This window comes from Oncorhynchus keta, chromosome 5 (genome assembly GCF_023373465.1).
Source record: "Oncorhynchus keta strain PuntledgeMale-10-30-2019 chromosome 5, Oket_V2, whole genome shotgun sequence".
In the NCBI taxonomy this organism is placed as follows: domain Eukaryota; kingdom Metazoa; phylum Chordata; class Actinopteri; order Salmoniformes; family Salmonidae; genus Oncorhynchus; species Oncorhynchus keta.
This window is the reverse complement of record NC_068425.1, coordinates 25,183,305-25,209,386: the sequence shown is the minus strand read 5'-3', so window position 1 is coordinate 25,209,386 and position 26,082 is coordinate 25,183,305. Positions and strand designations below refer to the sequence as shown.

Genomic DNA, 26,082 nt, shown 5'->3' with positions numbered 1-26,082 from the left:
TTGGACCATCGTCAATGTTTTTCACTGTGTTTTTCACTGTGTCAAATGGTTGGTGTAGGAAACTCCTGTTTCCAACATCCTGTTGTATCCAATCCTGTTGTCACAGTATGAGCCTGTTTTATCCAATCCTGTTGTCACAGTATGAGCCTGTTTTATCCAATCCTGTTGTCACAGTATGAGCCTGTTTTATCCAATCCCGTTGTCACAGTATGAGCCTGTTTTATCCAATCCTGTTGTCACAGTATGAGCCTGTTTTATCCAATCCCGTTGTCACAGTATGAGCCTGTTTTATCCAATCCTGTTGTCACAGTATGAGCCTGTTTTATCCAATCCTGTTGTCACAGTATGAGCCTGTTTTATCCAATCCCGTTGTCACAGTATGAGCCTGTTTTATCCAATCCCGTTGTCACAGTATGAGCCTGTTTTATCCAATCCTGTTGTCACAGTATGAGCCTGTTTTATCCAATCCCGTTGTCACAGTATGAGCCTGTTTTATCCAATCCTGTTGTCACAGTATGAGCCTGTTTTATCCAATCCTGTTGTCACAGTATGAGCCTGTTTTATCCAATCCTGTTGTCACAGTATGAGCCTGTTTTATCCAATCCCGTTGTCACAGTATCAGCCTGTTTTATCCAATCCTGTTGTCACAGTATGAGCCTGTTTTATCCAATCCTGTTGTCACAGTATGAGCCTGTTTTATCCAATCCCGTTGTCACAGTATGAGCCTGTTTTATCCAATCCTGTTCTCACAGTATGAGCCTGTTTTATCCAATCCTGTTGTCACAGTATGAGCCTGTTTTATCCAATCCCGTTGTCACAGTATGAGCCTGTTTTATCCAATCCTGTTGTCACAGTATGAGCCTGTTTTATCCAATCCTGTTGTCACAGTATGAGCCTGTTTTATCCAATCCTGTTCTCACAGTATGAGCCTGTTTTATCCAATCCTGTTGTCACAGTATGAGCCTGTTTTATCCAATCCTGTTGTCACAGTATGAGCCTGTTTTATCCAATCCTGTTGTCACAGTATGAGCCTGTTTTATCCAATCCTGTTGTCACAGTATGAGCCTGTTTTATCCAATCCTGTTGTCACAGTATGAGCCTGTTTTATCCAATCCTGTTGTCACAGTATGAGCCTGTTTTATCCAATCCTGTTGTCACAGTATGAGCCTGTTTTATCCAATCCTGTTGTCACAGTATGAGCCTGTTTTATCCAATCCTGTTGTCACAGTATGAGCCTGTTTTATCCAATCCTGTTGTCACAGTATGAGCCTGTTTTATCCAATCCTGTTGTCACAGTATGAGCCTGTTTTATCCAATCCTGTTGTCACAGTATGAGCCTGTTGTATCCAATCCTGTTGTCACAGTATGAGCCTGTTTTATCCAATCCTGTTGTCACAGTATGAGCCTGTTTTATCCAATCCTGTTGTCACAGTATGTGCCTGTTGTATCCAATCCTGTTGTCACAGTATGAGCCTGTTTTATCCAATCCTGTTGTCACAGTATGAGCCTGTTTTATCCAATCCTGTTGTCACAGTATGAGCCTGTTTTATCCAATCCTGTTGTCACAGTATGAGCCTGTTTTATCCAATCCTGTTGTCACAGTATGAGCCTGTTTTATCCAATCCTGTTCTCACAGTATGAGCCTGTTTTATCCAATCCTGTTGTCACAGTATGAGCCTGTTTTATCCAATCCTGTTGTCACAGTATGAGCCTGTTTTATCCAATCCTGTTGTCACAGTATGAGCCTGTTTTATCCAATCCTGTTCTGTTTATCCTCCACTAATGTTTCAATGCCGTTACCTCTCACATCCTCTGTTTCCAGTGTGTTTAAAGTAAGGGAGATGACACCCTGTGTTGTCAGGTAGTAAGCTGTGCTGCTGTTTACAAGGTGTTAGAGATATTAGGCTCAGCCTGTGCTTGTGTTTACATGCTGGAGGAGTTTACAAGGCAAGGCAAGTGCTGGGACATTGCTGCAGGGCTTTTCACACCAGCAATACGCTCTCTCTCTCTCTCTTACTGAACACAACAACTGCCATCCAACACTTCTCACTGCTGACACGCACGCACGCACGCACGCACGCACGCACGCACGCACGCACACACACACACACACACACACACACATCACTTGCTGTTTCTAATAGCAAGGGAAGCCTCTTAAGTTCTACATTGAATAGATTGCAGAAGATGCCTCCTCTCTCCTGTTCCCCATTTAGAAGAGCATCACACAGGAGTACAGAGGGATTTGGGGAACCCTATATCCGGTGGGGAACCCGGTGTTCTATTATTCAAACCAGCCTGCCCCTCCTCTCCACCGTCTCCTCTTCTCTTATCCTCTCCTCTCCACCGTCTTCCCCTCTCCTCTCTTATCCTCTCCTCCTCCTCTCCACCGTCTCCTCTTCTCTTATCCTCTCCTCCTCTCCACCGTCTCCTCTTCTCTTATCCTCTCCTCCTCCTCTCCACCGTCTCCTCCTCTCCTCTCTTATCCTCTCCTCCTCCTCTCCACCGTCTCCTCTTCTCTTATCCTCTCCTCCTCCTCTCCACCGTCTCCTCCTCTCCTCTCTTATCCTCTCCTCCTCCTCTCCACCGTCTCCTCTTCTCTTATCCTCTCCTCCTCTCCACCGTCTCCTCTTCTCTTATCCTCTCCTCCTCTCCACTGTCTCCTCTTCTCTTATCCTCTCCTCCTCCTCTCCACCGTCTCCTCCTCTCCTCTCTTATCCTCTCCTCCTCCTCTCCACCGTCTCCTCTTCTCTTATCCTCTCCTCCTCCTCTCCACCGTCTTCCCCTCTCCTCTCTTATCCTCTCCTCTCCACCGTCTTCCCCTCTCCTCTCTTATCCTCTCCTCCTCCTCTCCACCGTCTCCTCCTCTCCTCTCTTATCCTCTCCTCCTCTCCACCGTCTTCCCCTCTCCTCTCTTATCCTCTCCTCTCCACCGTCTCCTCCTCTCCTCTCTTATCCTCTCCTCCTCTCCACCGTCTCCTCCTCTCCTCTCTTATCCTCTCCTCCTCTCCACCGTCTCCTCCTCTCCTCTCTTATCCTCTCCTCTCCACCGTCTCCTCCTCTCCTCTCTTATCCTCTCCTCTCCACCGTCTCCTCCTCTCCTCTCTTATCCTCTCCTCCTCTCCACCGTCTCCTCCTCTCCTCTCTTATCCTCTCCTCCTCCTCTCCACTGTCTTCCCCTCTCCTCTCTTATCCTCTCCTCTCCTCTCTTATCCTCTCCTCTCCACCCTCTCCTCTCTTATCCTCATCTCTTCCCTCATCCTCCCTCTCCTCCTCTCCCGCCAAACGTCACTCTCATCTCCTACAGCCACGAAAATAACAGACTCTATGAATAATTCAGCAGGGTTCCAATTATATCTGAAAACATTCTATAAGAACATGCAATATTAATGGATGACTTTGTACCGCTAAGAACTCTCAGCATGAGAATAACCCAGTTTGGGGTCAACACCTTCATGGCTCAACTTCTAGCACCAACATTCCTGAAGAGCACATTCTACAAATGCAACTTCATAAAGACAACTACAACTGTCTCAGCAAATAGTCATCAGGGGACCTCCTTTATAAACATTGCGTAGCGACAAAATATACCACAAAACATGCGTGCGCCAGTTTGGACGCAAAAGTAGTAATTTATAAAAAGTGAACTTGGCTTGAGAATGTGCTTTCCTCCACGCACATTTTCTGTTAGTTGTAGTATTGTATTGCAAGCAGGCAAGTAAGTATGTTGTGCAAATGGGGGATATGAGGACACGCTTATTCATAAAAACATAATAACAAGATGCAACCATTTTCTGTTAGTGAGAAGAACGAAACTCAATGTGTTTTATTTTTGTACTTGAAATCAAAACATTGTTGACAAGTCCACAACAATTGGCCACTGTTTTCTCTGTCAGAAAGTGTCACTGTCCTTTACAGCCAGATACAACATAAATTACTGTCCTTTACAGCCAGATAAAGCATAAATTACTGTCCTTTACAGCCAGATACAACATAAATGACTGTCCTTTACAGACAGATACAGCATAAATTACTGCCCTTTACAGCCAGATACAGCATAAATTACTGCCCTTTACAGACAGATACAGCATAAATTACTGCCCTTTACAGACAGATACAGCATAAATTACTGTCCTTTACAGACAGATACAGCATAAATTACTGCCCTTTACAGCCAGATACAGCATAAATTACTGCCCTTTACAGCCAGATACAGCATAAATGACTGTCCTTTACAGACAGATACAGCATAAATTACTGCCCTTTACAGCCAGATACAGCATAAATTACTGCCCTTTACAGCCAGATACAGCATAAATTACTGCCCTTTACAGCCAGATACAGCATAAATTACTGTCCTTTACAGACAGATACAGCATAAATTACTGCCCTTTACAGCCAGATACAGCAGAAATTACTGCCCTTTACAGCCAGATACTGCATAAATTACTGTCCTTTACAGCCAGATACAGCATAAATTACTGCCCTTTACAGCCAGATACAGCATAAATTACTGCCCTTTCCAGCCAGATACAGCATAAATTACTGCAATTTACAGCCAGATACAGCATAAATTACTGCCCTTTACAGCCAGATACTGCATAAATTAATGCCCTTTACAGACAGGTACAGCATAAATTACTGCCCTTTACAGCCAGATACAGCATAAATTACTGCCCTTTACAGCCAGATACAGCATAAATTACTGCCCTTTACAGCCAGATACAGCATAAATTACTGCCCTTTCCAGCCAGATACAGCATAAATTACTGCCCTTTACAGCCAGATACAGCATAAATTACTGCCCTTTACAGCCAGATACAGCATAAATTACTGTCCTTTACAGACAGATACAGCATAAATTACTGCCCTTTACAGCCAGATACATCATAAATTACTGCCCTTTACAGCCAGATACAGCATAAATTACTGCCCTTTACAGCCAGATACAGCATAAATTACTGCCCTTTACAGCCAGATACTGCATAAATTACTGTCCTTTACAGCCAGATACTGTATAAATTACTGAAAAATATTAATACATTCTTCCTACACAGTAAATATATCAGTAGCTTGTGTAAAAGACTTGCCAGTATGGGTTTCGTCTACAGTATTGCTGTGCGATAGGAGTGCGACTTCTCAGAGACCCAAGGCAGGAGATACTGAAGAAACACAATCATCTATTGATAATCAAAACAATTAGTCTTTTGCAAAGAAGTGTGGGCTGTTGCATTTTAATTAAAACATTTTTGAATATACAATCAATAAAGTGTTTGGCACTCGGTATAGGCAGCATGTTACTGTCGTTAGAAGGAGGCCAAGGTGCAGCGTGGTAGACGTACATTTGACTTTATTTTCAAATGTCACCAAAAAACAACAAAATACAAACACATGTACATTTCTGCAGGCTCCACAGCAACTATGCGAAAACAAAATCCCACAAACTAGGGTGGAAAACAGGCTGCCTAAGTATGATTCCCAATCAGAGACAGCGATAGACAGCTGCCTCTGATTGGGAACCCTACCTGGCCAAAAAATAAATAGAAAACTAGAATGCCCACCGAAATCACAACCTGACTTAAACAAATAGAGACATAAAAAGGCTCTCTGAGGTCAGGGCGTGACACAGCATGCATATTTAGTTTGAAAAAGTCACTGTAAAAGACTAAAACATTCTGCCCACACCTCTACAGAAATGTGATCAAATTGGCCATTGCTCTTTCTTTTAGAAACTGCCGTACCATGGTCTAATTCCAATAGTTCCACATCATACAACAAATAAAGTGTGTTGAAGGGTGTTATAGTCAGGTGAATGGAGGGCGTTTTCCTGGCGGAGTTATAATGCTTGTTCACACACGCACAGTTTCATGACAAGTCTGATTTACAATGGGAAACATGCGTATGGCGTGCGCTACGTTTATACATCTCAATATTGTTAGACGTATGTATTCTTTTCAGAAATAGTTTGAAACATACTTTAAAATGACGAAGAGTGGCCAAGCATCAAATAATCAGTGATCATTTGTGCCAAACCCCAGCTTGATTAACTTTGAATACAGGCCATCTCATCTTCTGTTCAGAGCAGTAGAGAGCTATATCATTACAGTACAGTCGGTACAGTCCACATAGAGATCAATCTAGTAATGAGCACGGTGGGCTTCAGACTCCTTCAGAACACTAATCATCCAGAGCCCACTGGATCACTGTGTGTCCCCTCTCGATGAACACAGCAGCAGTAAACATGATTCATGTCATTAGACTGACTGTCTCTCTCTCCTCCCTCCATCCCCCTCTCTCCTCTGTCTCATCCTCCCTTCATTGTTCTCTATCCCCCTCTTCTTTCTTCTCCTCCAGGTGAGACCTACTCAGAGACCTACAGCCACACAGACACCTGTATCCCCTGCACCATGTGTACAGGCCTGATGCGCATGCAGACGCCCTGCACCGACTCCAACAATGCCATCTGCGTGTGTGACTACAACTACTACCTGAATGAGGTGTCTGGGCGCTGTGAGCCCTGCACGGTGTGCCCGGCAGGCCAGGGCGTGTTGGCACACTGCGAGCACAACCACGACACGGTGTGTGAGGACTGTATAGACGACACCTACTCTGACCGGGACAGCTCCCTGGACCCCTGCCTGCCCTGCACCATATGTGATGAGGGCATCGAGGTGGAGCTGAGCGCCTGCACCCCCATCAGCGACTCCCTCTGCCATAGTAAGAGAACCAACGCACACTCACAGCAACATACACACACACAACCTGCAAGCTAGCCAGTAGCAGTAACGTCTGGGAACTTATGGTAATCTTTGCCCTCCTGTCCTATCAGGGTCGTATAGTAAAGGCCTGTATGTCTCTATCACAATGTTTTCTTTCTCATGTGAATTTAGGAGGTCAACAGGGGTGACTTCCACATGTGTCTGTTCTACAGTCAGGGTCAGAGGGCCATGCAGGCCAAATTGTCAGACTGCAGAAAAAACAGAACAGCGGTTACAGAGGTCAAGAAGTGGTGGAGTGTCAACACAGAGACAGTGCATAATCTCCAAACGCTCTAACTAGAGGCCAGGTATTCCCTCTGCAGGCACGGTGAACACAGATGCACTACAGGGCAGGCTGCAGCACTGGAGAACATACCCAGGAAGCTGTCAATCCAGTAGGGTGGATGTGGCATGAAATCAGCCATGTCAGTGAATAATAAGCCCAGCCTCTGGGAGGTCCACTGCTGCTAGGGCTGCAAGATATGGAGCTCCCTGCTTTGGTAGCAGACTGGGTTACGTTTATAGTAATGTGTTGGCTCCACAGGCTGGGTTAGGTGTATAGTAATGTGTTGGCTCCACATGCTGGGTTAGGTTTATAGTAATGTGTTGGCTCCACAGGCTGGGTTAGGTTTATAGTAATGTGTTGGCTTCACAGGCTGGGTTAGGTTTATAGTAATGTGTTGGCTCCACATGCTGGGTTAGGTTTATAGTAATGTGTTGGCTCCACAGGCTGGGTTAGGTTTATAGTAATGTGTTGGCTCCACAGGCTGGGTTAGGTTTATAGTAATGTGTTGGCTCCACAGGCTGGGTTAGGTTTATAGTAATGTGTTGGCTCCACAGGCTGGGTTAGGTTTATAGTAATGTGTTGGCTCCACAGGCTGGGTTAGGTTTATAGTAATGTGTTGGCTCCACAGGCTGGGTTAGGTTTATAGTAATGTGTTGGCTCCACAGGCTGGGTTAGGTTTATAGTAATGTGTTGGCTCCACATGCTGGGTTAGGTTTATGGGACCAGCAGGTTTGAGTTCCAGTAAATATACTGTATGAAGGTAATGATCAAATTTATAACAGAAGTCCTTAATGCCACCTCCAGATGGCATTTGGTACAGATGGACTAGAATGTTCCAAGGTTTTGTAAAAGTGATAAAAACAAGGCTTGATATTGGTTTTGGATCATGGACATTAATTTGGGGTTTTGGAAACAAGATTTCTGTAATGGTTTTGGATGTTAGGTTCGGAATTTGGAACTTGCACACTTACTAGGATTAGTTACTTTTTGGATGGGGGACTTGGGTGAGGTTTGTGTGCTGGGCTTGGATGCTGCCTGGGCCAGAAATGCCACATTTCAAATGCAAGTGGGATATCCGTGGACACCTGCTGCACTGTGCTGGAGATGCTTGTCAGGCAGATGGGGCCATATACATCGCTCTTCTTTTAATGTTCTGTCATCTCTTGGAAGTTCTCAGTTAGTTGTGAAACAAACTGAGAAAAGATCCAAAGAGGAGGAAAGATCAGGAGAGGAGGAAACACTCTCTCACCCACACATAGTCTATGTCCAAAATAGCACTCTATTCCCAATATAGTGAATTGCTTTTAACCAGAACCTGTGGTGTGTCCTGGTCAAACGTAGTACACTACATAGTGAGTAACGTGTCATTTAGGAGGCAAACTGACAGCTGTTTCTGGGTTCTCAAAAAGGCAGAAACACCTGCTTCTGATCAGCCAGGGACATCTCTATTCAGAGAGAGGGAGATTAAAATGAGAGAAGAGAGAGAGAGAGAGAGAGAGAGAGAGAGAGAGAGAGAGAGAGAGAGAGAGAGAGAGAGAGAGAGAGAGACAAAGAGATAGAAAGAGATAGAAAGAGATCGAAAGAGACAGAGAGACAGCAAGAGAGTAGAAGGTAGTGAGGACAAAATAAGACATGTCCCAGCACCATAATCACATGAACCAGTCCAGAACCTTCCCAATTCATAATCACATGAACCAGTCCAGAACCTTCCCAATTCATAATCACATGAACCAGTCCAGAACCTTCCCAATTCATAGTCACATGAACCAGTCCAGAACCTTCCCAATTCATAATCACATGAACCAGTCCAGAACCATCCCAATTAATAATCACATGAACAAGTCCAGAACCTTCCCAATTAATAATCACATGAAAAAGTCCAGAACCTTCCCAATTCATTATCACATGAACCAGTCCAGAACCTTCCCAATTCATAGTCACATGAACCAGTCCAGAACCTTCCCAATTCATAGTCACATGAACCAGTCCAGAACCTTCCCAATTCATAGTCACATGAACCAGTCCAGTACCTTCCCAATTCATAATCACATGAACCAGTCCAGAACCATCCCAATTAATAATCACATGAACAAGTCCAGAACCTTCCCAATTCATAGTCACATGAACCAGTCCAGTACCTTCCCAATTCATAATCACATGAACCAGTCCAGAACCTTCCCAATTCATAATCACATGAACCAGTCCAGAACCTTCCCAATTCATAGTCACATGAACCAGTCCAGTACCTTCCCAATTCATAATCACATGAACCAGTCCAGAACCATCCCAATTAATAATCACATGAACAAGTCCAGAACCTTCCCAATTCATAATCACATGAACCAGTCCAGAACGTTCCCAATTCATAATCACATGAACAAGTCCAGAACCTTCCCAATTCATAATCACATGAACCAGTCCAGAACCTTCCCAATTCATAGCCACATGAACCAGTCCAGAACCTTCCCAATTCATAGTCACATGAACGAGTCCAGAACCTTCCCAATTCAAAGTCACATGAACCAGTCCAGAACCTTCCCAATTCATAGTCACATGAACCAGTCCAGAACCTTCCCAATTCATAGTCACATGAACCAGTCCAGAACCTTCCCAATTCATAATCACATGAACCAGTCCAGAACCGTCCCAATTAATAATCACATGAACAAGTCCAGAACCTTCCCAATTCATAATCACATGAACAAGTCCAGAACCTTCCCAATTCAAAGTCACATGAACTAGGCCAGAACCTTCCCAATTCAAAGTCACATGAACAAGTCCAGAACCTTCCCAATTCATATGGACTGCAGAAATCCAGTCAAACCGCACCATGTGTGCCTCATACAGTGAGTGAACATCTATGTCAGGCCTTCTATTATGAGTGATGTATAGTAGGGTACAATGCAGCCTTGTGCTGTACCATATAGAGGACCACCAGTAGTGGAGAAAACGACAGCACACAAGCAGAGCGCCTCTCACCTCTGACCTCAGGGCTCTTCTTCTCTGTGACCATGTGTTGTGTTCCGCTGGCCACGGACAGGACTAGAGACAGTGCTAGGGACAGTAGTGGCAGTTTGGGGTGGCTCTGGGTGACCTTGCCCTGTGTGGTGTGTCAGGGGGACTCTGGCATGTGAAAGGAGCCACAGTCATACACCCATAAGGTCACACGGAAACATGTGGACGCCATCAAACCATTGCCATGACTGTTCTGTTCCCAAGACACCCCGGTGGTCTATGAGGACAAATCTGGTGCTCACTCTCTGGTCACCCCCAAAACCAATTCCTCCTTCGGCCGCCTCTCCTTCCAGTTCTCTGCTGCCAATGACTGGAATGAACTACAAAAATCTCTGAAACTGGAAACACTTATCTCCCTCACTAGCTTTAAGCACCAGTTGTCAGAGCAGCTCACAGATTACTGCACCTGTACATAGCCCATCTATAATTTATTTGGCTCTTTTGCACCCCATTATTTCTATTTCTACTTCGCACATTCTACCACTGCAAATCTACCATTCCAGTGTTTTACTTTCTATATTGTATTTACTTCGCCACTATGGCCTTTTTTTTGCCTTTACCTCCCAACTCACCTCATTTGCTCACATTGTATATAGACTTATTTTTCTATTGTATTATTGACTGTATGTTTGTTTTACTCCATGTGTAAGTCTGTGTTGTTGTATGTGTCGAAATGCTTTGCTTTATCTTGGCCAGGTCGCAATTGTAAATGAGAAGTTGTTCTCAACTTGCCTACCTGGTTAAATAAAGGTGAAATAAATAATAAATACAAGTAGCAACAGTGCATGAGGACAACATCTACAAAACAAGCAGTGGTGACAAAACATTTGAGAACATTTACAGCATGCAGGTTTTAACAGCATGTCTCTGTTATTTCTAGATCAGTTCAATCTGCAGCAAGAGGGGAGAAATGGTCTACAATGCTGCCATGTCAATATTTAAAATGTTGACATTTCTGAAGTGATATTTGGTTGTAAAGGCTAGCATGAGGGACAAGAAGTAGCTAGCCACAATGACCCATGGCATATACAGTGAGGAAAAAATTATTTGATACCCCTGCTGATTTGTACGTTTGCCATGTCTATAATTTTAATGGTAGGTTTATTTGAACAGTGAGAGACAGAATAACAACAAAAAGATCCAGAAAAGCATACGTAAAAAAAAATATAAATTGATTAGCATTTTAATGAGGGTCAATAATCCAGAACGGTGGGGTAAGGTACAAAACGTCAGGCAGTCTCAGGGTCAAGGCAGGCAGTCTCAGGGTCAAGGCAGGCAGTCTCAGGGTCAAGGCAGGCAGTCTCAGGGTCAAGGCAGGCAGTCTCAGGGTCAAGGCAGGCAGTCTCAGGGTCAAGGCAGGCAGTCTCAGGGTCAAGGCAGGCAGTCTCAGGGTCAAGGCTGGCAGTCTCAGGGTCAGGACGGTCAACACCGGGAAGGACTAGAAAACAGGAGCAAGAAAACAGGCAGGAGCAGCGGAACAAATGCTGGTAGGTTTTATGAACAAAACAAACTACTAACAGACAAACAGAGAACACAGGTATACATACACAGGGGATAATGGGGAAGATGGGTGACACCTGGAGGGGGGTGGAGACCATCACAAAGACAGGTGAAACAGATCAGGGTGTGACACAAACAGGCTTTCACAGCATTCCATATCTGAAGACAGAAAACATTATAAAGATACAGGCTTCATTATACTTCAATTACACAGTACAGAATATTATGTTGTAATTATCTCGCTGTCCTCAAACTTTTCCCCTCTAGGTACTGGAACTGGACAATCTTTTCATAATGTCCTGGCACAAAATGACCTGCCCTGTCCAGCAGCTGACACTCTCCCTTTACTGACAGCTGGAGGTTCAATTTCACCCCCTTCCATGGCATTTGGAGACTGTGTTTTTAATTAACAATGATTATATCAAGATAGCTAGCTAATAGGACGTTTGCTAGCTGATGACATTTAATTCACTTAGCTTAACAGTGTGTAAAGTCAGCTAATTAGCAGTTGAATTGAGTTATGCCGGGTGTACACTACACAATTTTAGCTGTACCTGAAATCTGATACAAAACCCCCATGTCGTTGCCTACTCAGGGCGCGCGGCTGACACCAATGCTCATTTAACTTGAACAGGTCAGAGACGCAATCTGAGAGCTACCGATCTAGTCTTCGAGCAGTCCCAGACATCCCGATATTTTCAGACATGTTGGATTTTATCGTCGCAAAATCTACAATGCTCTTGTAGTGTGAAATGTGCAACAACAAGCTTTTAGAACTGTGATCAGCAATAGCCAATGAGAGCTCGCCAGAGAAGAAGCCAGTGAGATGTTGACATTATTTCACCTCACCCAGAATGTGTAGACTCTCCAGCAGGAACGATGACTACTACTAGTATGCGTTTATACTTGCCTTTAACCAAAACGTTAAATCGTTACAGCTCTGAAGTGCACAAGCAATGTTATTCAATTCAAAATGTTGGCTAGACATTTCAACTCTGTGTGGCAAGCATGAATGTCTGACTGAAAACATTTATGAGGCTGCTTTGAGCCAAAGCGTGTTGTAGCTACGTTAAATGAAATGACATAATTGTTGCAATGGAAAGTCTAGTTCAACAACTCTAAATAGCAAACTGCAGCTTGTGTAGATCTATAAAACAACATGACCCACTCATACCAATATCAATAAGTAATTTGGGTCAATACATGTGTTGGTTTATCTGTCATCTGAGTAGATGATGCAACGTTTACATGTCCACTTTCATTTCAATGTGTCGACTAGAGTGTGGGAAGATGGCTGAAGTGGATGCTGAGTTGGAATCAAGCAGCGCGTCGAGCAAATTTGGTGAAGACGAATGTTCTGAATGGAGAACAGTAGTTGAAATTGTCTCAAATTGGAGTGGAGGACACGTGTGTGAATGATAATGAATTGCTTCTTGTTGGGATGCGTTTGTTGAGTAAGGATGCATATGTGGGAAACCCGTTTGAGGTGTCTAAAATGGCGTATTTTGATTCATTGTATTTCTGAAGAGCAGAGGAAGATTTCAGTGGGACTCAAACGAATCCGGACAACAGAAGTTTTATGTTTTGAACGTCAGAGTAGAGCACCTGTTAAAAGAGTCATCTCAGGGGGCGACGACAGATGTTCAGGTTGAATACCTGAAGAGAATTCCTGGTGTGGTTGGTGCCCGGCGTCTGAACCGCTGGGGGAATGGAGAAATAGAAGAAAGTCTGTCGATTCTGTTGTTTTTTTGATAAAGAGCAAATACCTACGCATGTGAAGCTTGGTTATGTAGGAAGCTTTCGTCCCCAAACCACTGCAGTGTAAGAATATTAAAGGATTTGACCATGTTTCAACTGTGTGTAGACGAACAGAGTATTCTGAAGAATGTTGTGTAGAAACATGGTGTTGCAATTGTGGTGGGGATCATGATCCCGAGTTCCTGGAGTGCCCTGTGAAGGTGAGGGAGGTGGCAAAAGTTAGAGCTGTCAATCAAATCTCCTATGAGGAGGCGATTAAAATAATTGAGAAAACAAGTCCCATCAAATCAAATGTTATTGGTCACATACACATGGTTAGCAGATGCAAGTGTAGTGAAACGCTTGTGCTTCTAGTTCCAACTATGCAGTAAAATCTAACGAGTAATCTAACAAATTCACAACAACTACCTTATACACACAAATACACACAAATGTAAAGTGATGAATAAGTATATTACATATAAATATATGGGTGAGCGATGGCGTGCGGCATAGACAAGATGCAGTAGATGTTGTAGAATACAGTATATACATATGAGATGAGTAATGTAGGGTATGTAAACATGATTAAAATGGCGTTATGGTGGACAGGCAGTGGCTCGGGTGGTTGTTGTCCTTGATGATCTTTTTAGCCTTCCTGCGACATCGGGTGCTGTAGGTGTCCTGGAGAGCAGGTACAGTGCCGTGCGAAAGTATTCGGCCCCCTTGAACTTTGCGACCTTTTGCCACATTTCAGGCTTCAAACATAAAGATATAAAACTGTATTTTTTTGTGAAGAATCGACAACAAGTGGGACACAATCATGGAGTGGAACGACATTTATTGGATATTTCAAACTTTTTTAACAAATCAAACACTGAAAAATTGGGCGTGCAAAATTACATGATGACAGAAGTGAGTGCTACGGGGTGATAGTCATTTGGTTCAGTTACCTCAGCTTTCTTGGGAACAGGAACAATTGTGGCCATCTTGAATTATGTGGGGACAACAGACTGGGATAGGGATTGATTGAATATGTCTGTAAACACACCAGCCAGCTGGTCTGCGCATGCTCTGAGGACGCAGCGAGGGATGCTGTCTGGGCCGGCAGCCTTGCGAGAGTTAACACGTTTAAATGTTTTACTCACGTTGGCCACTGAGAAGGAGAGCCCACAGGATTCGATAGAGGGCCGTGTCAGTGGAACTGTATTGTCCTCAAAGCGAGCAAAGAAGTTGTTTAGTTTGTCTGGGAGCAAGACGTCAGTGTCCGCGACGGGGCTGGTTTTCTTTTTGTAATCCATGATTGACTGTAGACCCTACCACGTACGCCTCGTGTTTGAGCCGTTGAAATGCGACTCTACTTTGTTTCTATACTGACGCTTTGCCTGTTTGATTGCCTTGAGGAGAGAATATCTGCACTGTTTGTATTCAGCCGTGTTTCCAGTCACCTTGCCATGATTAACTTTCAGTTTCGTGCGAATGCTGCCATCAATCCAAGGTTTTTGGTTAGGGAAGGTTTTAATGGTCAGAGAGGGAACGACATCTCTGATGCATTTGCTAATAAACTCGCTCACCGTGTCAGCGTATACGTCAATGTTATTGTCTGAGGCTATCCGGGACATATCCCTGTCCACGTGATCGAAGCAATCATGAAGCGTGGAATCCGATTGGTCAGACCAGAATTGTATTGACTGAGCAGCATAAGTGAAGATATGGTACTGGATACACCACAGCCTGTAGTAAATGTTTGCTGCCAGACAAAATATACCCTGTGTGTTAAAAGGGTGGAATTTGTTGCATTCATTTCAACAGTTATGAGGTATACAGCACAAGTCTCAAAGAAGTCTAGAAAACTGGACAAACTGACTTAAGGATTTTAAATCTGAAGACTTTCAAGGGGTGCTGGCGCCGGAAGACCTGCCCTTCCAGGTTCCCCTTGAGCCTGTGTAGGGATCAGATCTGTTTTATATTTTAACAAAAATGTTTGAATTTATTTGATTTGATTTATTTTTGGATAGTTTGTTCATTTTTGTGGGGAATCCTGTTTCCCTCCAGCATAGTAGGTGGCGGGATGCACATTCAATTGTGTGATCACCAATATACCATAGAACGTGCCATCAACAATCCTCACGACCAAGTGAGGATTCTTGTATTGTGTGAGCCCTGTCTGTGCCACATGGTTAGTGTGTGAGCCCTGTCTGTGCCACATGGTTTAGTGTGTGAGCCCTGTGCCACATGGTTTAGTGTGTGAACCCTGTCTGTGCCACATGGTTTAGCGTGTGAACCCTGTCTGTGCCACATGGTTTAGCGTGTGAGCCCTGTGCCACATGGTTTAGTGTGTGAACCCTGTCTGTGCCACATGGTTTAGTGTGTGAACCCTGTCTGTGCCACATGGTTTAGTGTGTGAACCCTGTCTGTGCCACATGGTTTAGCGTGTGAGCCCTGTCTGTGCCACATGGTTTAGTGTGTGAGCCCTGTCTGTGCCACATGGTTTAGTGTGTGAGCCCGGTCTGTGCCACATGGTTTAGTGTGTGAACCCTGTCTGTGCCACATGGTTTAGTGTGTGAGCCCTGTCTGTGCCACATGGTTTAGTGTGTGAGCCCTGTGCCACATGGTTTAGTGTGTGAACCCTGTCTGTGCCACATGGTTTAGCGTGTGAACCCTGTCTGTGCCACATGGTTTAGCGTGTGAGCCCTGTGCCACATGGTTTAGTGTGTGAGCCCTGTGCCACATGGTTTAGTGTGTGAACCCTGTCTGTGCCACATGGTTTAGCGTGTGAACCCTGTCTGTGCCACATGGTTTAGCGTGTGAGCCCTGTGCCACATGGTTTAGTGTGTGAACCCTGTCTGTGCCACATGGTTTAGTGTGTGAACCCTGTCTGTGCCACATGGTTTAGTGTGTGAACCCTGTCTGTGCCACATGGTTTAGCGTGTGAGCCCTGTCTGTGCCACATGGTTTAGTGTGTGAGCCCTGTCTGTGCCACATGGTTTAGTGTGTGAGCCCGGTCTGTGCCACATGGTTTAGTGTGTGAACCCTGTCTGTGCCACATGGTTTAGTGTGTGAGCCCTGTCTGTGCCACATGGTTTAGTGTGTGAGCCCTGTGCCACATGGTTTAGTGTGTGAACCCTGTCTGTGCCACATGGTTTAGCGTGTGAACCCTGTCTGTGCCACATGGTTTAGCGTGTGAGCCCTGTGCCACATGGTTTAGTGTGTGAACCCTGTCTGTGCCACATGGTTTAGTGTGTGAACCCTGACTGTGCCACATGGTTTAGTGTGTGAACCCTGTCTGTGCCACATGGTTTAGCGTGTGAGCCCTGTCTGTGCCACATGGTTTAGTGTGTGAGCCCTGTCTGTGCCACATGGTTTAGTGTGTGAGCCCGGTCTGTGCCACATGGTTTAGTGTGTGAGCCCTGTCTGTGCCACATGGTTTAGTGTGTGAGCCCTGTCTGTGCCACATGGTTTAGTGTGTGAGCCCGGTCTGTGCCACATGGTTTAGTGTGTGAGCCCTGTCTGTGCCACATGGTTTAGTGTGTGAGCCCTGTCTGTGCCACATGGTTTAGTGTGTGAGCCCGGTCTGTGCCACATGGTTTAGTGTGTGAACCCTGTCTGTGCCACATGGTTTAGTGTGTGAGCCCTGTCTGTGCCACATGGTTTAGTGTGTGAGCCCTGTCTGTGCCACATTGTTTAGTGTGTGAGCCCTGTCTGTGCCACATGGTTTAGTGTGTGAGCCCTGTCTGTGCCACATTGTTTAGTGTGTGAGCCCTGTCTGTGCCACATTGTTTAGTGTGTGAGCCCTGTCTGTGCCACATGGTTTAGTGTGTGAGCCCTGTCTGTGCCACATTGTTTAGTGTGTGAGCCCTGTCTGTGCCACATGGTTTAGTGTGTGAACCCTGTCTGTGCCACATGGTTTAGTGTGTGAGCCCTGTCTGTGCCACATGGTTTAGTGTGTGAGCCCTGTCTGTGCCACATGGTTTAGTGTGTGAACCCTGTCTGTGCCACATGGTTTAGTGTGTGAGCCCTGTCTGTGCCACATGGTTTAGTGTGTGAGCCCTGTCTGTGCCACATGGTTTAGTGTGTGAACCCTGTCTGTGCCACATGGTTTAGCGTGTGAGCCCTGTCTATGCCACATGGTTTAGTGTGTGAGCCCTGTCTGTGCCACATGGTTTAGTGTGTGAGCCCTGTCTGTGCCACATGGTTTAGTGTGTGAGCCCTGTCTGTGCCACATGGTTTAGTGTGTGAGCCCTGTCTGTGCCACATGGTTTAGTGTGTGAACCCGGTCTGTGCCACATGGTTTAGTGTGTGAGCCCTGTCTGTGCCACATGGTTTAGTGTGTGAGCCCTATCTGTGCCACATGGTTTAGTGTGTGAACCCTGTCTGTGCCACATGGTTTAGCGTGTGAGCCCGGTCTGTGCCACATGGTTTAGCGTGTGAGCCCTGTCTGTGCCACATGGTTTAGTGTGTGAGCCCTGTCTGTGCCACATGGTTTAGTGTGTGAGCCCTGTCTGTGCCACATGGTTTAGTGTGTGAGCCCGGTCTGTGCCACATGGTTTAGTGTGTGAGCCCTGTCTGTGCCACATGGTTTAGCGTGTGAGCCCTGTGCCACATGGTTTAGTGTGTGAACCCTGTCTGTGCCACATGGTTTAGTGTGTGAACCCTGTCTGTGCCACATGGTTTAGCGTGTGAACCCTGTCTGTGCCACATGGTTTAGCGTGTGAGCACTGTCTGTGCCACATGGTTTAGTGTGTGAGCCCTGTCTGTGCCACATGGTTTAGTGTGTGAGCCCGGTCTGTGCCACATGGTTTAGTGTGTGAGCCCTGTCTGTGCCACATGGTTTAGTGTGTGAGCCCTGTCTGTGCCACATGGTTTAGTGTGTGAGCCCGGTCTGTGCCACATGGTTTAGTGTGTGAGCCCTGTCTGTGCCACATGGTTTAGTGTGTGAGCCCTGTCTGTGCCACATGGTTTAGTGTGTGAGCCCGGTCTGTGCCACATGGTTTAGTGTGTGAACCCTGTCTGTGCCACATGGTTTAGTGTGTGAGCCCTGTCTGTGCCACATGGTTTAGTGTGTGAGCCCTGTCTGTGCCACATTGTTTAGTGTGTGAGCCCTGTCTGTGCCACATGGTTTAGTGTGTGAGCCCTGTCTGTGCCACATTGTTTAGTGTGTGAGCCCTGTCTGTGCCACATTGTTTAGTGTGTGAGCCCTGTCTGTGCCACATGGTTTAGTGTGTGAGCCCTGTCTGTGCCACATTGTTTAGTGTATGAGCCCTGTCTGTGCCACATGGTTTAGTGTGTGAACCCTGTCTGTGCCACATGGTTTAGTGTGTGAGCCCTGTCTGTGCCACATGGTTTAGTGTGTGAGCCCTGTCTGTGCCACATGGTTTAGCGTGTGAACCCTGTCTGTGCCACATGGTTTAGCGTGTGAGCCCTGTCTGTGCCACATGGTTTAGTGTGTGAGCCCGGTCTGTGCCACATGGTTTAGCGTGTGAGCCCTGTCTGTGCCACATGGTTTAGTGTGTGAGCCCTGTCTGTGCCACATGGTTTAGTGTGTGAGCCCTGTCTGTGCCAAATGATTTAGTGTGTGAGCCCGGTCTGTGCCACATGGTTTAGTGTGTGAGCCCTGTCTGTGCCACATGGTTTAGTGTGTGAGCCCGGTCTGTGCCACATGGTTTAGTGTGTGAGCCCTGTCTGTGCCACATGGTTTAGTGTGTGAACCCTGTCTGTGCCACATGGTTTAGTGTGTGAGCCCTGTCTGTGCCACATTGTTTAGTGTGTGAGCCCTGTCTGTGCCACATTGTTTAGTGTGTGAGCACGGTCTGTGCCACATGGTTTAGTGTGTGAACCCTGTCTGTGCCACATTGTTTAGTGTGTGAGCCCTGTCTGTGCCACATTGTTTAGTGTGTGAGCCCTGTCTGTGCCACATGGTTTAGTGTGTGAACCCTGTCTGTGCCACATGGTTTAGTGTGTGAACCCTGTCTGTGCCACATGGTTTAGTGTGTGAGCCCTGTCTGTGCCACATGGTTTAGTGTGTGAGCCCTGTCTGTGCCACATGGTTTAGTGTGTGAACCCTGTCTGTGCCACATGGTTTAGTGTGTGAGCCCTGTCTGTGCCACATGGTTTAGTGTGTGAGCCCTGTCTGTGCCACATGGTTTAGTGTGTGAGCCCTGTGCCACATGGTTTAGTGTGTGAACCCTGTCTGTGCCACATGGTTTAGCGTGTGAACCCTGTCTGTGCCACATGGTTTAGCGTGTGAGCCCTGTGCCACATGGTTTAGTGTGTGAACCCTGTCTGTGCCACATGGTTTAGTGTGTGAACCCTGTCTGTGCCACATGGTTTAGTGTGTGAACCCTGTCTGTGCCACATGGTTTAGCGTGTGAGCCCTGTCTGTGCCACATGGTTTAGCGTGTGAGCCCTGTCTGTGCCACATGGTTTAGTGTGTGAGCCCTGTCTGTGCCACATGGTTTAGTGTGTGAGCCCGGTCTGTGCCACATGGTTTAGTGTGTGAGCCCTGTCTGTGCCACATGGTTTAGTGTGTAAGCCCTGTCTGTGCCACATGGTTTAGTGTGTGAGCCCGGTCTGTGCCACATGGTTTAGTGTGTGAGCCCTGTCTGTGCCACATGGTTTAGTGTGTGAGCCCTGTCTGTGCCACATGGTTTAGTGTGTGAGCCCGGTCTGTGCCACATGGTTTAGTGTGTGAACCCTGTCTGTGCCACATGGTTTAGTGTGTGAGCCCTGTCTGTGCCACATGGTTTAGTGTGTGAGCCCTGTCTGTGCCACATGGTTTAGTGTGTGAGCCCTGTCTGTGCCACATGGTTTAGTGTGTGAGCCCTGTCTGTGCCACATTGTTTAGTGTGTGAGCCCTGTCTGTGCCACATTGTTTAGTGTGTGAGCCCTGTCTGTGCCACATGGTTTAGTGTGTGAGCCCTGTCTGTGCCACATGGTTTAGTGTGTGAGCCCTGTCTGTGCCACATGGTTTAGTGTGTGAACCCTGTCTGTGCCACATGGTTTAGTGTGTGAGCCCTGTCTGTGCCACATGGTTTAGCCCTGTGTGCCACATGGAGCCCTGTCTGTGCCACATGGTTTAGTGTGTGAACCCTGTCTGTGCCACATGGTTTAGCGTGTGAGCCCTGTCTGTGCCACATGGTTTAGTGTGTGAACCCTGTCTGTGCCACATGGTTTAGTGTGTGAGCCCTGTCTGTGCCACATGGTTTAGTGTGTGAGCCCTGTCTGTGCCACATGGTTTAGTGTGTGAGCCCTGTCTGTGCCACATGGTTTAGCGTGTGAACCCGGTCTGTGCCACATGGTTTAGCGTGTGAGCCCTGTCTGTGCCACATGGTTTAGTGTGTGAGCCCTGTCTGTGCCACATGGTTTGCCACATGGTTTAGTGTGTGAGCCCTGTCTGTGCCACATGGTTTAGTGTGTGAGCCCTGTCTGTGCCACATGGTTTAGTGTGTAAGCCCTGTCTGTGCCACATGGTTTAGTGTGTGAGCCCTGTCTGTGCCACATGGTTTAGTGTGTGAGCCCTGTCTGTGCCACATGGTTTAGTGTGTGAGCCCTGTCTGTGCCACATGGTTTAGTGTGTGAGCCCGGTCTGTGCCACATGGTTTAGTGTGTGAACCCTGTCTGTGCCACATGGTTTAGTGTGTGAGCCCTGTCTGTGCCACATGGTTTAGTGTGTGAGCCCTGTCTGTGCCACATGGTTTAGTGTGTGAGCCCTGTCTGTGCCACATGGTTTAGTGTGTGAGCCCTGTCTGTGCCACATGGTTTAGTGTGTGAGCCCTGTCTGTGCCACATTGTTTAGTGTGTGAGCCATGGTTTAGTGTGTGAACCCTGTCTGTGCCACATGGTTTAGTGTGTGAGCCCTGTCTGTGCCACATTGTTTAGTGTGTGAGCCCTGTCTGTGCCACATGGTTTAGTGTGTGAACCCTGTCTGTGCCACATGGTTTAGTGTGTGAGCCCTGTCTGTGCCACATGGTTTAGTGTGTGAGCCCTGTCTGTGCCACATGATTTAGTGTGTGAGCCCGGTCTGTGCCACATGGTTTAGTGTGTGAGCCCTGTCTGTGCCACATGGTTTAGTGTGTGAGCCCTGTCTGTGCCACATGATTTAGTGTGTGAGCCCTGTCTGTGCCACATGGTTTAGCGTGTGAGCCCTGTCTGTGCCACATGGTTTAGTGTGTGAGCCCTGTCTGTGCCACATGGTTTAGTGTGTGAGCCCTGTCTGTGCCACATGGATTAGCGTGTGAGCCCTGTCTGTGCCACATGGTTTAGTGTGTGAGCCCTGTCTGTGCCACATGGTTTAGTGTGTGAGCCCTGTCTGTGCCACATGGTTTAGTGTGTGAGCCCTGTCTGTGCCACATGGTTTAGTGTGTGAGCCCGGTCTGTGCCACATGGTTTAGTGTGTGAGCCCTGTCTGTGCCACATGGTTTAGTGTGTGAGCCCTGTCTGTGCCACATGGTTTAGTGTGTGAGCCCTGTCTGTGCCACATTGTTTAGTGTGTGAGCCCTGTCTGTGCCACATGGTTTAGTGTGTGAGCCCTGTCTGTGCCACATTGTTTAGTGTGTGAGCCCTGTCTGTGCCACATTGTTTAGTGTGTGAGCCCTGTCTGTGCCACATGGTTTAGTGTGTGAACCCTGTCTGTGCCACATGGTTTAGTGTGTGAGCCCTGTCTGTGCCACATGGTTTAGAGTGTGAGCCCTGTCTGTGCCACATGGTTTAGCGTGTGAACCCTGTCTGTGCCACATGGTTTAGCGTGTGAGCCCTGTCTGTGCCACATGGTTTAGCGTGTGATCCCTGTCTGTGCCACATGGTTTAGTGTGTGAGCCCTGTCTGTGCCACATGGTTTAGTGTGTGAGCCCTGTCTGTGCCACATGGTTTAGTGTGTGAACCCGGTCTGTGCCACATGGTTTAGTGTGTGAACCCTGTCTGTGCCACATGGTTTAGTGTGTGAACCCTGTCTGTGCCACATGGTTTAGTGTGTGAGCCCTGTCTGTGCCACATGGTTTAGTGTGTGAACCCTGTCTGTGCCACATGGTTTAGTGTGTGAGCCCGGTCTGTGCCACATGGTTTAGCGTGTGAGCCCTGTCTGTGCCACATGGTTTAGCGTGTGAGCCCTGTCTGTGCCACATGGTTTAGTGTGTGAGCCCTGTCTGTGCCACATGATTTAGTGTGTGAGCCCGGTCTGTGCCACATGGTTTAGTGTGTGAGCCCTGTCTGTGCCACATGGTTTAGTGTGTGAGCCCTGTCTGTGCCACATGATTTAGTGTGTGAGCCCTGTCTGTGCCACATGGTTTAGTGTGTGAGCCCTGTCTGTGCCACATGGTTTAGTGTGTGAGCCCTGTCTGTGCCACATGGTTTAGTGTGTGAGCCCTGTCTGTGCCACATGGTTTAGTATGTGAGCCCTGTCTGTGCCACATGGTTTAGTGTGTGAGCCCTGTCTGTGCCACATGGTTTAGTGTGTGAGCCTTGTCTGTGCCACATGGTTTAGTGTGTGAGCCCGGTCTGTGCCACATGGTTTAGTGTGTGAGCCCTGTCTGTGCCACATGGTTTAGTGTGTGAGCCCTGTCTGTGCCACATGGTTTAGTGTGTGAGCCCGGTCTGTGCCACATGGTTTAGTGTGTGAGCCCTGTCTGTGCCACATGGTTTAGTGTGTGAGCCCGGTCTGTGCCACATGGTTTAGTGTGTGAGCCCTGTCTGTGCCACATGGTTTAGCGTGTGAGCCCTGTCTGTGCCACATGGTTTAGCGTGTGAGCCCGGTCTGTGCCACATGGTTTAGTGTGTGAGCCCGGTCTGTGCCACATGGTTTAGTGTGTGAGCACGGTCTGTGCCACATGGTTTAGTGTGTGAGCACGGTCTGTGCCACATGGTTTAGTGTGTGAGCCCTGTCTGTGCCACATGGTTTAGTGTGTGAGCCCTGTCTGTGCCACATTGTTTAGTGTGTGAACCCTGTCTGTGCCACATGGTTTAGCGTGTGAGCCCTGTCTGTGCCACATGGTTTAGCGTGTGAGCCCTGTCTGTGCCACATGGTTTAGTGTGTGAACCCTGTCTGTGCCACATGGTTTAGTGTGTGAACCCTGTCTGTGCCACATGGTTTAGTGTGTGAGCCCTGTCTGTGCCACATGGTTTAGTGTGTAAACCCTGTCTGTGCCACATGGTTTAGTGTGTGAACCCTGTCTGTGCCACATGGTTTAGTGTGTGAGCCCTGTCTGTGCCACATGGTTTAGTGTGTGAGCCCGGTCTGTGCCACATGGTTTAGTGTGTGAGCCCGGTCTGTGCCACATGGTTTAGTGTGTGAGCCCTGTCTGTGCCACATGGTTTAGTGTGTGAGCCCTGTCTGTGCCACATGGTTTAGTGTGTGAGCCCTGTCTGTGCCACATGGTTTAGTGTGTGAGCCCTGTCTGTGCCACATGGTTTAGTGTGTGAGCCCTGTCTGTGCCACATGGTTTAGTGTGTGAGCCCTGTCTGTGCCACATGGTTTAGAGTGTGAGCCCTGTCTGTGCCACATGGTTTAGTGTGTGAGCCCTGTCTGTGCCACATGGTTTAGTGTGTGAGCCCTGTCTGTGCCACATGGTTTAGTGTGTGAGCCCTGTCTGTGCCACATGGTTTAGTGTGTGAGCCCTGTCTGTGCCACATGGTTTAGTGTGTGAGCCCTGTCTGTGCCACATGGTTTAGTGTGTGAGCCCTGTCTGTGCCACATGGTTTAGTGTGTGAGCCCTGTCTGTGCCACATGGTTTAGTGTGTGAGCCCTGTCTGTGCCACATGGTTTAGTGTGTGAGCCCGGTCTGTGCCACATGGTTTAGTGTGTGAACCCTGTCTGTGCCACATGGTTTAGTGTGTGAGCCCTGTCTGTGCCACATGGTTTAGTGTGTGAGCCCGGTCTGTGCCACATGGTTTAGTGTGTGAGCCCTGTCTGTGCCACATGGTTTAGTGTGTGAGCCCTGTCTGTGCCACATGGTTTAGTGTGTGAGCCCTGTCTGTGCCACATGGTTTAGTGTGTGAGCCCTGTCTGTGCCACATGGTTTAGTGTGTGAGCCCTGTCTGTGCCACATGGTTTAGTGTGTGAACCCTGTCTGTGCCACATGGTTTAGTGTGTGAACCCTGTCTGTGCCACATGGTTTAGTGTGTGAACCCTGTCTGTGCCACATGGTTTAGTGTGGCACCACTACGTTGGCAAGACAACAAAATACTACTGGAAAGGCGGTCGTTTAGTGTGAGAGGCTCAGCCATGTTAGGATTTTGAAAGTCATGTAGTGCACACCTGGCATTACCCTACAAGTGGCCTACTGTAGCCAGCTAGCTAGTTAATAATACATTGTTTTTGTATTTACTTTCTAGGTTCTCCCACTGCCTCAGTTTTTTGGGTCCTACACAAAAACAAATATATAATGGGCAATCTTCACGATATTTGCAGTGGTAACAAAGTGCAGCAAGCAGCCATGTTGATGAATGGAGACAGGGGAAAAAAGTCACCAGAGTGGTTTAGTTGTGATGTTTGACTTTACCAGTATAATTCACTTTCAATTTCAATGAAAATAAATTGCAGACTGTCGGCCACCTTTCATAACTTGAAACTAGCATAGGCCACAACTACTGGAGGGATATCAGTGGGGGAGGGTTCTTGAAATGTAACATCCAATCAAAATCTTGCCTCTGGGAGCCAGTGGACCATTCAAACCGTTTTTTCAATAAAAAATTATCCAGACCTCGGCGGTTAACGCTTGATCTGATTGAATTTAGGCCTAACTCAGTCAATGTGTGTGATACTAGATTTCAATCTTGCTGACACAGTGTGCGTGTGTGCTTGTGTGTGTGTGTGTGTGTGTGTGTGTGTGCATGCACGTGTGTGCTTAAGTAGCTGCGGCAGGCATTTTCACATACTCCCTTCATATCCAGCTGTTTCCAAGTGGCAATCACACACAATGAGAGAATGATTAGAGAGAGAGAGGGGGGGGTGCATCAGATGTACTGTGCTGTTCTGTGTGGACTGGAGGGTCGATAAGAGTGCTGGGGTTTCTCCTGCTCACACTCAGGTTTCGCTGGGTGACCTTTAAGAGCACCGAACACTCTGCAGCAGGACCCACACAGACTTAGACACTCTCTCTCTCAGCTCACATCTCTCTCTCAGCTCATATATCTCTCTCTCTCATCCTCTCTCAGCTCACATCTCTCTCTCTCCTCCTCTCAGCTCACATCTCTTTCTCAGCTCACATCTCTCTCTCAGCCCACATCTCTCTCTCAGCCCACATCTCTCTCTCTCAGCTCACATCTCGCTCTCTCATCCTCTCTCAGCTCACATCTCTTTATCTCTCTCTTACTCAGCTCACATCTCTCCCTCTCTCATCCTCTCTCAGCTCACATCTCTATCTCTCTCCTTCCCTCTCTGTTCATCTCTTCATCCCTCAGCTCAGCGGTCTCTCTCCTCCACCATACGGTTAGTTGTGTGTGTCTGTGAGTGTGCAGACTGTGTGTGTAACAGGGTTATTGCACAATTCCTTACACACTAAAGTTTAGCTTTTCATGACTCAGTTTATCACCTACAGACCCTTCTTAGATAAAGAGGGAGAAATTATTTCTCTCCCTCCTTATCTCTTCCCCACTCTCTCTTTCTCAATTTCTCTTCTCCTCCCCTCTCTCCTTCCTCCCTTTCTCCCCGAGCAGCCTTGAGTGGTGGCCGAGGGAAAAGAGGGAGAAAAGGGATGAGGGGAGGAGTGGGTCATTCAGTGCTTCACTGCTGCAGTGTAATTACTCCTGCTAATCAGAGCACTTTACAGCAGTGCTTCTGTTCCTCTACTCCTC

At 47.1% G+C, this 26,082-nt stretch overlaps 1 protein-coding gene across 1 annotated transcript in view; it reads left to right on the top strand.

Annotated features, from left to right (window-relative positions):
- Positions 1-26,082, top strand: part of LOC118370909 (tumor necrosis factor receptor superfamily member 16) — a 56,974-nt gene that overhangs the window by 12,263 nt on the left and 18,629 nt on the right. The window contains exon 3 of the mRNA XM_052519261.1: positions 6,355-6,717. Coding sequence (XP_052375221.1) covers positions 6,355-6,717 — 363 coding nt within the window. The remainder of the gene's footprint in view (positions 1-6,354; positions 6,718-26,082) is intronic.